Source organism: Dromiciops gliroides, chromosome X (assembly GCF_019393635.1).
Source record: "Dromiciops gliroides isolate mDroGli1 chromosome X, mDroGli1.pri, whole genome shotgun sequence".
NCBI lineage: Eukaryota > Metazoa > Chordata > Mammalia > Microbiotheria > Microbiotheriidae > Dromiciops > Dromiciops gliroides.
The window spans coordinates 71,934,084-71,948,653 of NC_057867.1; the positions used below are offsets into that span (position 1 = coordinate 71,934,084).

The 14,570-nt window shown below is 38.0% G+C and overlaps 1 protein-coding gene across 1 annotated transcript in view; it reads right to left on the reverse strand.

Annotated features, from left to right (window-relative positions):
* The window catches only part of CHM (CHM Rab escort protein), a 189,018-nt gene that overhangs the window by 45,539 nt on the left and 128,909 nt on the right, over positions 1–14,570 (reverse strand). The window contains exons 9-11 of the mRNA XM_043974533.1: positions 12,598–12,675; positions 987–1,091; positions 538–601 (exon numbers count right to left, since the gene is read on the reverse strand). Coding sequence (XP_043830468.1) covers positions 538–601; positions 987–1,091; positions 12,598–12,675 — 247 coding nt within the window. The remainder of the gene's footprint in view (positions 1–537; positions 602–986; positions 1,092–12,597; positions 12,676–14,570) is intronic.

Sequence of the window (14,570 nt, forward strand, 5' to 3'; positions counted from 1 at the left end):
TCAGGAGGTATAAATGAGAGAACATAAATGCTCAATTTTTAATTTATTTTTAAAATTTTTTAAAAACAATTCTTATTTATTTTTTTAAAGGTTTGGCATGAGAATCAGGAGAGAACTAGATTAAAACTCCTCTGGACCAAGGACAAGTAAACTTAACTTCTTTTGAGCCTCAGTTTCATCATCTACTATGTGGATAATACATGCAGTACTCAGTTTAGGGAATTATAAGGATCAAATTAGAAAACATACAGGTAAGAGTTAAGATGATGAAACTTGGAAGAAAGATAAAATTCACTTTGAAATACAACTCCCTTGGAATGACATTATTCTATAAAGCAAGGAATATCTATCTTCCTAGACAGAACATTCTTTCAAGCATCCAAAGCCCTTCTATCAATTACTGTCTTGAGTTAAAATGTGGGCATTAGAAAAAAGACAGTGCAAGTATGCAAGGCTTGATAAACTCTGATTCACTAACAGCATCCTATACAATTACAGGAAATGAGCAACAAGTTAGAAAAGAGTGCACAAAGTTACCTGCTGATCGGAATCTGCCTTCAGTACAGATCGATCTGTAATCAGCACCGCCCTCGAGATCTGCCTGTAATTTGACAAACCAAGAAGTTTGAGATTGACATTCGATAGGTGACACATTTATAGAATTGAAATAGAGAAACAAAGACCTCTCTTGTTATTCTGAATATGTGGTTTGCAAAGCAAAAGCTAAAGTTGAAGAACTCTGGCAGAAGGCCAGCTCTGCACAGATTATGCATTGGCTCATGAACAATATATGAAATGACACACACTACTTTGAGAAAGGAACTGAATTAAGAATAGCCAGGGTTTGGCACTTGGCTTGCATTTTTCTGCGTGTGTTCACACATTCAATGCCAATAACAGGCTACCCTTGATGACATTAAAAGGTGGCTATAAATTCAGAACTGAGTTTTCACCCACCTGAGCTTGTGCAGCAAGGAAGCCCTTACCTGTAGGTCACATTTGAACAGGTTTTCTCAGTAAGGTAACTGTCTTCAACAATAAAATACTTAGCACTTATCCTCTGACCAAAGTGATCTATGACTGCCGTACATCTATATATAAAGAAAAGGAGAACAAAGATATGGAATTTAAAACAAATCTATTTAGATACTGATTCTGTTACAAATCAATTTGCAAGATTACTTGTCTCCTCACATCAATGACATGAATGTGTTTTTTAAAGGTTAAAAAAAATCACTAAAATTATTTCATTCACATGCAGACAAGCTATTTTAATTTTTAATAAACTGTATGGGGGGGAAGGGAATAAGCATTTATCTAGTGCCTATGTGCCAGACACTGTGCTAAGCACCTTTTACAAATATTATTATCTCATTTGATCCGCACAACCCTGTGAGGGAGGTGCTATTATGATCTGCATTTTACAGATGAGAAAACTGAAGCAGACAGAGGTTCAAGTGATTTGCCCAGGGTCATACTGACATGAATTATCTGAAGCCTTATTTGAACTCAGGTCTTTCTGAGTCCAGGCCCATCACTCTCTTTATTATAGTGCTGCCCCCTACCCAAGGCCACCATATTGCTATATTTTGTTTTCATATCACCTCTAAAATACTTTCTTGATAGTGTAATTGATATAAGACTGAAACCATGAATTAATTTCATTAGTATTATTGTTTATATTATATTGGCATAACCCAACTATACGTACTAAATTTAATATTTCTACTCCTCCTAGAATTTTTTTTATTCTTCTTGATTCTAGATCATAGCAGAGAACAGGTAGGTGGCGCAGTAGATAGAGTACTGGCCCTGAAGTTGGAAGGACCTGAGTTCAAATCTCACCTTAGACACTTACTAGCTGTGTGACCCTGGGCAAGTCACTTAACCCCAATTGCCTAAAACATCTGAGGCCATCTCCAATTGTCCTGATATATTTTCTTGCCACTGGACCCAGATGGCTGCAGAGGAGAGAGTGAGACTGGTGACTCTGCACAGCCTTTCCTCACTTAAATCCAATTCAGTGCAAGTCATGACATCTGTCATAGTCCTCTTCGAGAATGAAGGACAAACAACAAGAACAATAACAATTTGAATAGATGTCCTAAACCCTACTGAAATACTGTAGTTATTTAAATATCTCTTGGTCCTTTTGGCTCATTCCACTCTGCATCTGCTACTCTGCCTGGTTTCAATTTCATAGAACAAGATGCCCCTACACTGGATAGTTCTTGGTGTTTCCCCCCACACTTTACTGCCTCCTTTCATGTGCTGTCTCTTCCCTGCCCCTGGCCCCCTTCCCAGCCTACATGAGACTGTAAGTTCCTTGAGGAAAGGAAGGGACTGTTTTTCTTTCAATTAATCGTATCCCTAACATTTAGCCGAAAGCTTGGTACATAATAGGTGCTTAATAAATGTTGACTGGACTGAATTGGATTGGATAAGAATCAGTGAGGTGGGAATAGCTAAATTCAAAATCTGCCCCTGCTATTTGCTAGATCATGCAGATCACTTAACTTTTTTATCTAAGTCAATCTGATTGGTGGAATGACTTCTTATAGTGGTAGCTCCTCACATGAAGAAATTATAGGTACTGCCTGTATTTGCATAAATTTGTATAAATACACACACACACAAATATACATATCATTTTTCTGGAGGAAAACATTCACATGGGTTTTCAAAATTTCTGTTTAACATTTGTTCGAGCATCAATAAAAAGAAATTATCTGTTGATGATGAAATACAAAATTACATATAATTTCTATTTTCCGGTATGGGACCCATACTCAGTTGTATAATGCCATCCCATTTTGCTTTCTATAAAGTCTTCTTATAAAATATGAGCCAATTCCTCCTCAAACAATTTTGAATACTGTACTAAATAAGCAGCAAAATTGGGGCACTTGATACATAATTATAACCTTTTCTATTGTTTAGCAAACAAGCTTTGGGGGGAAAAGTGTTGATTAAATGTCATGATATAACAAGGAAAGGCAGTAAAAGCCACTAAAGGCTTTTGATTTTTCTGTTAAGTGTTGCTTTCGCTTTTGTTCAAGAAAAGCTATCTGGTCATATACTTGTTCATGTTTGCATTGAGGGGGAAAAAAGAAGAGCGCTTCTTTTAATATCTGTCTCCATTTTACTTCAAAGGATGAACATAAGAAGATTTCTTTCAAGTGCTCTTTCCAAATAAGGCAAACACTTCTGCACTGACATTATCAGGTCTCTGTCATCTGCAATGTGTTGGGACAATGAATCATATAGAACCCTCCATTGACCTTCTTTCAATGTGTCTAGATAAAAGGATGAAAATTAGAATCCATCTCCTTGCAGTGCCACAAGTTATAAATGTACTTTATAGGGCTCATTATCCAAACTAATGGACTAAGGGTGACATCCTTGAAATGGACTTACCAGCACTGACAAAGCCAGTATGCAATATTTCAGGAACGATATGTAAATGACTGTGTGTTTGCTATAGCTTTTTATTATGGAAATATAAATTTACATTTGTCACAGCTCCACAGTTTGGGGCCAGAATTATTTTATTGGAAATGCACTTTTACTTTGCTCCACATAAAATGTGGGCAATTATTTTTAATGTAACCATATTTGAAATATACTAGTATAAATTAAACTATCTTAAATCTTTCGAAAATAAGCCAAATAAGCAGTATCTACTGGGCAGAAGGGCATTAAAAGCAAGAACACTAACGGAGGAGACTGATAGTGAAAGGAATTCAATTTGTATTTGCCTAAAGAAATAGCATAATGGGGTGGTATACACAGCCCACTGCGGTTAACTCGGGTCCATAATGGCAAGCAATAAAATCATTTTTGACCCATTAACCATCTTTTCGTACTTAAGTTACACTACATTACCTGTTTTAGTAAACTTTTTAAAATGTTTTGCTCTTTCTTCCCTTTTCTTTCTGTTTATGTTTCACTGAACTGAAGCTCTTGTCTTATAAAAATACTTACTCAGCCAAATAGGCACAGGGCTTTGGATTTATTATTTTTGGGAGGGGGGAGAGGGGCAGAAGGGGAAATCCTACAAATACCTCCTATGGAATATAAACTAACCAACAAATCTTCCATTAGAAAGGATCCTTATACAATTTAGGAAATCAAAGGCTTTTGTTTTTCTTCTATGAAAAAGAGAGAAGATATTGTTGATACAACAACTATCAAGTTCATAACATCTGTGCAAACCCTGAGCTAACAAATGAGAAGATCTGACAGATGCTGGAAGGATCTATCATCATGGGTTGTTGACTTTATTCAACCACCAGTTCATGCATTTTGTATGTTCTTTTACTTTTTGATACTGTGCTGGATGAAAGGTTTGTGGATTTTGTTTTCTTTTGAATTGTTTTTTTTTTCCTCTTTTTTTTTTCTTTTTGAATTGCCCTCTGTGACCAATGTCTTTTCCTTACCTTTAGCTCAGATGACTACAGAAAAAGGATCAGATAAAACAGGCAGAAACAAGGGGTGAGAGTTTAAATTGGGGGCAACAGTGTAAGACTTCACAAAGTGTTTCCCCATTCCTGGACCCCTTGTCCAGATAAGTGCCTTGCTCATGAACCTTGGAAATCAACCGTTTTTTGTGGACCCTAGCAGTAGCTAGGCCTCTGGTAACCAGAAGACATTGATTTCCAAAGCTATGGCACCAAAACTACTGAGGGTTATTCGCAGTGAATTCAGTGACAAGAAAGTCAAATAAGCCTATATCACCAGAATAAGATCTTATAGGTGGTGACTATTCACAAAGGAATTTCAGGATGGGGCTATGCATGACATGATTCATTTAGGTGATGATCAAAGGTGCTCAGTTTCAAACTACAAGTAACACAATTAAAAACTAAGGTTCAAGGACTAAGGGATGCTCTACAGACCAAGACATGTTCTAAACCTGTGATATGAACTCATGTTCAACAGATACTTTGCTAACCTTGACAAATTTGGGCTAAGAATAATAAAAGAAATACTGAACTGGGAATCCGTTGAAAATATTAATTAAGCACCTATCATGTGTCTGAGAGAAAGAGAGAGGGAGAGAGAGAGAGAGGGAGAGAGAGAGAGAGAGAGAGAGAGAGAGAGAGAGAGAGAGAGAGAGAGAGAGAGAGAGAGAGAAAGTCACTTGCCCCTTCTGGGACTCAGTTTCCTGCTATATAAGATGAAGGGGTCTGAAGAAAATAACCTATAAGGTCCATCCTAGTTCTAATACATAGTGATTCTGGAAGTATCAGGAGGTGCTACTTTTGCTGCAAAGCATTCTAACCCTAACCCTGTATGTAAATCTACATAAGCAAACAGCTAGAAATAGGCTAGAAAAGAAACAACAGTGTAGAGGATGGGTATGAAATGACCATCAATTGCAAACTACTTATTTCAGTATGTATCTTAATCAGACATTTAAAAAAAATCACAAGCAAAGAGACAATTTCTATACTGTGCCTCCTCCCTGACCCAGTCCCTTGAGAGCTTTATAAAGAGGGCAGGGTATGTTTTCCATTTCACTTGTATTCCCAGTGCCTGGCAAACGTCTTTCATACCTGAGGTGCTTAAATATTTGTTGGGTTAAAGTGAATGTCAGGGCACCTGAATGGCTTCTTCCAATATCATCGGGAACTGGCCAGAAAGTTCCCTAGTGGCCCAGACTGAAAATGTTCCTGAGAGGTGAGGAACTTATTCCAGACTTACTCATAGGCAAAGGGCTGATGTCTATCCCATTATTACTCCTACCATTTTACATAAGGAAAAGCCAAGTCACAGAGGGTAAAAGCAACTTTTCCAAGATGACAAGGGAACTGGCTACAATTCTCCTAATCTGTGGTCCACTACCATGCATCTGGGAGAGGCACAGTTAATCCTGAACATCAGGAGCAGATGTCTCAAAGAAATGGGCAGAGCAGGAAATCTAACAAGTGGGACACCTGAAGTGCACATGGAACACTAGCAAAGGTAATCAGATCCAGACTATTGGTCACACAAGTTACTTGGTCCAAGATCATTACTGCCACGTCTAAATAGCAAGTACCGTACCAGTAAACTGACAAATCTCATTGCCAGGAGTTTGCCATGGTTAGCAGAGCAGGATAGGAAAAGAAAAGCCACTCAACATGGGGATGCAAAGCTTCTCCTCCGAGTCAGCAGAAGGAGTTCAGTGTGAGAGCAAAGCAAGAAGATACAGCCCTGAGATGGAGGTAGAAAAGAGCCACAAAGGAAAAACAAAATGAAAACACAGAAACACACAGGTAGAACGAGGTTATGTGGCTGGCTTGACCCATCTCCTACAGCCAAGTGTCTCAACAATGTTCTTTCTTTCTTCTCTCCAACTGTGTACACCATTTTCATGTGTAATCATCATATAATACAGAATGCTCTGTTAATTCTAGCTTCAACCAGCCTGCCTCTAGGCAAGGTGAAAAACAGCATAAGTTTCTTGCTCAACATGTCAGAAAAGTTGAATCCATCCTTTTAGCAACATGAGAACAGCAGATTTCTTGCAAAGGGGCAATAAACAGAATAGAATGAAAAAAATTATTGTTTTGCTTTTAGATGCTTAAAGCAATTGAAAACACTTGCAAACTTCAGTTTAAAGTGCTTGCAAAGTGGTTTACTTGTGAGATGTGCTCAAGACTTTAAGTCAGTCAAATTTCTCAGTATTTGGGGAAAAATAAGGTACTTTCTAAGCACTTAGTTGGCCAATATTATTTTTGCAATCAGGCACTTTTCCAGACAATGTGAACTATCAATCAACAAGCATTTATGATATTAAATACCTACTACATACCAAGTAATATGGTAGGCACTGAGGGTATAAAGACAGCCAAAATTCAACAGTCCTTGCCCTTATTATCAATAAGGAGATGACATCCCAGACAGGGGGAGGGGGAAGAGGTAAATATGCAGAGAGGTAAATACAAAATATGTATGAGGCAATTAGAAGCTAAGTTCAAATGGGGAGGCACTGGTACCTGGAGGGATCTTGGAGGAAGAGCTTATCCAGGTGAGTTCTGGAGGAAGTTAGGGACACTAAGAGGTGAAGGTGAGGAAGGAGTGTGTCCCAAGGATGGGGGACAGAAAGCCTTTGTAAAGGCACAGAGGTGGGTAATAGAATGTTCCAAGAAGCAACAAGTCAGCTAGTTTGGCTGGATTATAGGGAACTGATATGTTATATGGCAGAGAGGAAGGCTGGATCCAGATTCTGAAGGATTTTAAATGGCAGAGTCGCTGTTTTATTTCATTCTCAAAATAATGGGGAACCACTGGTGTTTTAGATATGTAAAATATAAATAAATGAATAAGTGTGCAAACACCCCATAAGGAATAGCAACAATTTCATTTATCCTTAAGGTTAACGCCTGAGACTTAGAAGATCTGCCAGGTTCATTTTAGTAATGTCATGTAATGAATAACAAAGGCCTTTGGTCTCTAGTCTATCCTGGAATCTAGTACTGGATTCTAAATCCACAGCTTTAGGTTCTAGAACTTCTTTATAAATATTCTCCCTCATGGCTGGCTGGCTGTTGTATCCATAACTGGCAGAAAGGAGTTCCTCTGACAGTGTAACTGAGCAAAGGCCAAAATGAAGGTTGATTTGAAGGAAAGTACAGAACTACAGCAGGATTATCAGGCTTCTAAAAAAAATGGACCATATGAACAAAATCAATATATATACAAGGAAATAAACTAGTGACCAAGAGAAAAATCTTTGTACCACATTTCATTAAGAAAAATCTTATGATTCAGGCAACATAAAGACAAATGGCTAGAAGCCATTCCCCAATAGAGAAATGGTCAAAGAGTATGAACAGTTTGGGTTTTGTTTTTTTTGTTTTTTAGTGAGGCAATTGGGGTTAAGTGACTTGCCCAGTGTCACACAGCTAGTAAGTGTTAAGTGTCTGAGGCCGGATTTGAACTCAGGTCCTCCTGACTCCAAGGCCGGTGCTCTATCCACTACGCCACCTAGCTGCCCCGAGTATGAACAGTTTTTAAAGAAGTGTAGGCTACTGACAACCATATGAAAACAATCTCCAAATCACTAATAGGAGAAATGCAAATTAAAATAACTCTTAGGTTTTACCTCATACAAAGCAAATTGGCCAAAATGACTAAAGCCAAAAAGTCAGTTTGGGGGTGGAATTGGGGGGGGGGGGGGCGCGGGGTAGGAAGGATTTGTTGTGGGAAAACAGGCAGACACATTATTGATGGAGCTGTGAAGTAGTGCAACTGTTCTAGAAAAACTATTTCGAAATATGGGAGAAAAATGGTTCAACTTTTCATATATTTTGACCCAACAGCTCTCACACTACTAGACATTTGGCCCAAGGATTCTGTGGTGATTAAAATTATATGGGATCCCAAGTTTAGGGAAAATTAGCTGGGGTTTATCATATATTTGTTACTTAGAAATTAGAGGCTACTGCACCAGTTTGGGGGCATTAAGCATTTATTAAAGCATATTAAATATTAATAAAGAGAGCACATGGCTCAGAAAGTTAGGAAGGAGAGATAAACGGGAACCATAGTGGGCTGCATCTGCTCCCTCCAAATTCCAGGGCCAACAGAGCATGACTCAGTAAGCTTACTGTGGCTGGAGAAGGGCCTGCCCTTCCACATTCCTCAAAGCTAATAACATGAGGAATCTGGGGAAACCTAGGAAGATTTCCAAGAATTGATACATAGTGAAATAAACAGAATTGGGTTAACAATACCCACAAAGAGTACAATGATATAAAAAAAGAACAAAAGAAGCCAAAATGATTGTCTAAAGAAGCCAGTCATACAAACATACCTCCTCTCCTCTTGGCAGAAGGGTGGGGAACTATGAGGACAAAATGTTCCATATACTGTCACATGCAATCATATTACTGATTCTTTTTGATAACTGTTTTTTTTGTTGTTATAAATGTTATGGGCCCAGAGCAGCCCAGAAGTTCTCTGGGGTACATCAAGGAACCTTCTCCTTGAGAAACTAAGCCTAAGGACAGATGCACCTAAAGAGATAAGTGGAACCAGATCCTACTGAGCTAGCTCTGGGACCCCCCACCCTTCATTCAAGTCTCTTCCACCCCTGGGGAAATAAGGTTGGGTGTGGCTGCTGGCTTGAGAGATCTGCAGCCACCCCTCGCCCAACTCCTCCAGCCACTACCAAGGGGGAGGGTCCTCCCTCACTACAGGAACTTTCCACAGTCACCCCCGTCAGTCCTCTATAAAAGTACCTGATGGTCTCCTGCTCAAGGAGACTGTTATCTCAGAGCCACGCTCTGTGCCGTGCCTTTCTCCCTATGAGAAGTCCAAGGATTTCTCTTGGTTTCCCTTCCCTTCCCTTGCTCCTAAATAAACAACTATCTTATTCTAATTGCTTTTGTGTGCAAGAGGGTGTAATTCTTTGAAGAGGAATCCTAAGGACCCCAAACCCCTACCCCTATCCCTCGATGTACCCCAGAGAATTTTTGGGGTGCTCTGGGCCCATAACATAATGAAAGCTTCAATGGGGGGGTGAGGAATATTCAGGAATAACATATAAAAAGAAAAGGCATCAATAAAATTTATTAAATTAAAAAATAAAGTTGGTCACACAAATTGTTCACATGCAAGTTTGGAATCGAGTCCAGAAAAGGGTACAGGCAAACAAATGCCAAGTAAGCGATTGATTCTCTGGCCTCTTAGCAACAGGAATGTATGGACCAGGAAAAAAAATGTCTCTATATGTCACAGAGACAACTACCTCTTCTTGAACCTCCTTGGAGGTGCTCATGAGTTGTGTTAGGACTAAGTATGGCCTTTAGGCATAGATAATTCAATGTGCATTATTATTTTAAATTTAGGAAGTATTTTCCTTTTGTACCTTTTAGGGTACAAAATATACTTTATAAATCTTTAAAACAAGATGTTGATTTTATCTTATATCATAATTTTTTTTTTTGGAAGAAAGCCTAAGTGTAGGAATTTTCTGAATAAGGTTATATTTTTCCCTTCCCAAGTCTCAAAAATACTGGTTCCTGGACTATAAACTAGTTTACTGGAAATTAATAAAAATCTTTGAAAGTTATTAGAGTATACAAAATTATTGCAAAATGTACAGAACAGCTTAAAAATTATATCACAGAACCTTCGTTTCAACAAGATACTTAAGCACTGTACAATCTGATAACTTTTCTTTACAATCTTCCTAAAACAGTCATCTGAGATATGTGTCAATTGCTGCTAAACAGGGCAATAACAATATTAACTGTGAAGTCACTCTTAACAGCCACTGAAATAGTAATGGAAATCGTTTTAAAAGATCTTTGAACAAGTATTTTAAAAATTAATCTGTCTCTCCCACTACCACCATCCCAACTCATAACTTTAAAAACAAACCAACCAACCCAGGAAACCAAATCCCTCAATACATAGTGACACAGTCTGGCAAAACAAATCCCTACATTAGTCATGTTGGGAAACATGTTCCTTTCTGCATTTTCAGTTCATCACCTCCCTGACAGGAGGCAAGCAGTCTGTTTGTATCTTTGCTCTTCTGGATTCAGCGTTGAGCAGGGCATTGAGTAGAGTTCTAAAGGCTTTCAAAGTTGTTTTTCTCTTTAATGTTATCATCATATAACTTGTTTTCCTAGTTCTGCTCAAATGGCTCTGCATCAGTTCACAAATATCTTCCCACTTTCCTCTGAAACTCACCATTTCATCATTTCTTATGGCACAACAATATTCCATGACATTCTTATTCCATCATTTATTTAACCATTCCTCAAAAGGAAGAAATTCCATTACTTTCCAATGTGTCTACCATGAAAAGAGTTGCTATAAATAATTTTGCACATGTAGGTCCTTTTCTGCTTTCTTTGAAGTCTAAGCCCAGGAGAATTATAATTGGGTCAAAGGGTAAGTATAGTTTGGTAATTTTCTGGGCCTGGTTCTAAACCGCTTTCCAGAATGATAGGACCAATTCACAGCTCCACCACCAATATAATTACTAGTACACTTGGTTTCCCACAACCTCTCTAACAATTGTCATTTAATATTTTGTCATCTTGACCAGTCTGATAATTATGAGGCAGAATCTGTATTTTTCTGCTTGTTAGTGATTTGAACCTCTTTTTCATATGATTGATTATTTTTATTATTATTATTATTATTTATTTTTTGGTGAGGCAATTGGGGTTAAGTGACTTGCCCAGGGTCACACAGCTAGTAAGTGTTAAGTGTCTGAGGCTGGATTTGAACTCAGGTCCTCCTGACTCCAGGGCCAGTGCTCTATCCACTGTGCCATCTAGCTGCCCCTATATAATCATATAATAATCAATCAATTATTGATAGTTCAGATTTATTCCCTTGAAAACTGCCTCTTCATATCCTTTTACCATTTATCTGCTGGCTCTTAAGTTTTATATATGTGTGTATGTGAGTATGTGTATATGTATGTTATGTACATATGTACGTATGTACGTACGTATGTATGTATGTATAAACACACATATGTACACATATACATACATACAAACAGACACATACATATATCTTAGAACTTAGATATTTAGTTTAAAACCGCAAAGTGGCCCTGGGAACTAACAAATATGAAAAACCCAGACCAGCACAACAGGGGCTCACAGGAAGCAAGAGAATGATGCACACAATGACTGTGCTAAGGCAAACTAAACTACTCTAGGTCAGCCAAACTCAGAGTAATCAAAATGATTAATCTTGATCACAGACAACACATAATGAAACACATTTCTCTCCTCTAATAAAGATACAGAAGAATATAGGAACAAAATAGTGCACATCCAGTTAGATGCCATTTCTTTTTTTGTCCATTTTGGTCACCTCTTATCAGAAAGGGCTGTGGTGTTAAAAAAAGAAGGTATCAACAAAACTCTTTTGGAAAAAACAAACCTGCACCAATACTTCATTTAGTCGATCTCAATGTCATAATCTTATTTTCAAGGATTCATAACTTAGTTGTAAAAGTGTATGGAATAGAAATACTGATAATATACAGAAGTGCAAATGATGTTCAGAGTTTTTAAAAAAGTAGGCATATTTCTCTCATTTCAACTCTAAACTTGCCTGCAGGCCTGATACTGTTGTAAAAGAATTTATCCTCAGATAAGAGGGCAGCATAGTTTATGACAACAATCTACCTAAAAACTCATTAAAGTCTTTTCTCTTGGAGTGACATGCATTATCAGCAGAGATTAATCTGATGAGTCTTTAGGTGAGCTCCATTTTTAAAAATGCAATAACAGAGGGCTTTGTTGTCATCTGATGAAAATCAATTAGAGTAGGTAAGGCCACAAGGAAAACTAACATCACTCATCACCAGCCCCCCGGCAGCTGAAATGATTTGTCTTCCAAGCTTGGGTGATCAGGAGCTGTAGTAATATTGCAGGGAAATTAATTTAGTTTCTATATTCTGAACCGACTTTCCTTGTTCTGGAGGACCTATACACAAATTACTTTTAATCAAGGTTGATATGTTATTAATACCAAGGAGGATCTTTGAAGAATCATTTTTTTAATCGACTTGAGCATTTTTCACCTGTGTTCAGTGTGTAAATATACGAAGGTTACTTATATTATCCTTACTTTCCAGATTCTTTGTCCACTACAAGGCACTGTACTGCATGGCTGAGACAATAGGTTCCACCGAATACTGCACACATCCTACAAATGGAAATGGGGAAAAAAAAAACCCAAAACACATTAGGCTGGTTGGTACTTTATGAGGCAAATAAGCTTACCTGGTATTTCTCTTTGCATTACTGTATACTTTCTAATCTGTTCCACGGAAGAATGAGTTAACTGTTTTCCTCTTAATCACAGTAGTACTCATCTCCCAAAGAGAGATCAGTTGACATACTTTGGAAGAGAACACCATATTGCCCTGGGGTAGATGCTCTAGTTGACCTTAGAATGTTTAGGCCTAGAATTGTGATAATCTCCAAAGTCTTTTTGAGCACAAGCTAGGCTTCTCTACAAAGGAGGCATGGTCAGCTACTGACTGTTGAGTTTAACGTCAGCCTCAGACCACCAGAGCTCTATAGAAAGGCAGGCTATCACCTTAATATCTGACAGAGTGGGAAACTAAGAGAGATGGGGGGGGGCAAGTAGAGGAATATGGAAATACATTACATGGGGGTGGGGGGGAAGAGCTCCAACAGAGTTAAGGATTTGGGAGTAACAATGATAACACTTGTGGGAAAGAAAGACTGGGAGGGATAATATATGACAACTGAGGCAATAGATTTCCAGACATATCCTTAATCATCTTAAGTTCAATCTTTCTAGTGAATAGCAATATGCTCTGATGGTTAAGGATTTTTTTCTCCCCCATGTGTTTTAGAATCTGCAAGACAAAGGCTCAAGACAAAAGTGACAAAAGTTACCCTAAGGCTTGCAACTACACGGTTTGGAATGTTACAACAGGCAAATTAGAACAAACATGCAAAATCCCACTCCCCTGATCAAGACAACACCTAGGAGATCTCCCTTTATCTAGGCTGCCAAGAAGGAGAGAAGACAAGACACAGAGAAGGCTGATGCGACACCAGCACCCTTTACCCTCCACCAACACTGCTGAACCTATGGATGCCAACAGAGCCCATATGCACATGAGAAAATATTAAAGGCATGAATTCAACTGAAAATTAAACTAAAAGGCTGAATTATATAAGTCCAAAGAGAGACATAGGAATTTTTTACTAAGAGCTCTCTATTTTGCCATTCCTTTTTTTGCATCATTATCATCATTACCATAATTATCATCATTACTGATAGCTGAAAACCCTATAGAGCACTTAGAAGTTTTCCAAACATTTGCAAAAAATGATTTTATTAGATTCTCAAAACAACTGTGCCTTTAAGCAGGCCAAATATTAAAATCCTAAACTTATAGGTGAGGAAACAGGCTTAAAATTAGGTAAACTAAATCAGCTCTCCTAACTCCTCTTTCTACTGCATCCTTTTATTCCGTTTGAGTGGGATTATGAATTCCCTTCTAAACAGCTTGTCTGGAAAACTGAGCTGCAATCGCTGAATCCCGTGAATTTTGCATTCTGGCTTAATGAGGCCATGGCTGTACCCAACATCGGAGGCAGTACAGTCTCTAAGTACCTCCCACTGGCAAAAGCTTTTGTGAGAAATTAATGACAAAATGAAGATTTTTGAATTTCAAGAAAACCACAGGAGTCCCATTCAGTTCTAGTAAACTGTTATATAATAGCCAAGTATGAAAAGAATGCTACAGAATATTGTAGCATGTCAATAGCAGAAGAAATTAGTTCCAATATTAATGAAATTTCTTCATAAGAGCTTCCTCCATAAAATTGTCTTTGCATTCCAATATTTATAAACAAGGCTGCTTAACTTAACACAAAAAAGTTACCAAAACGAACTTCCCTAAAATTTCTGTACATTAAAAATTAATATATTTGAAAGAGCTTATTAATAAAGCCTTGGGGGGAGGGTGAAGGAGCTTTTAATTTCAAACAGACGTAAAGGCATATGGAGCTATTTATTTCAGCAAAACGCCTGTCAAAATAACAAAGCTGATAGTGGGC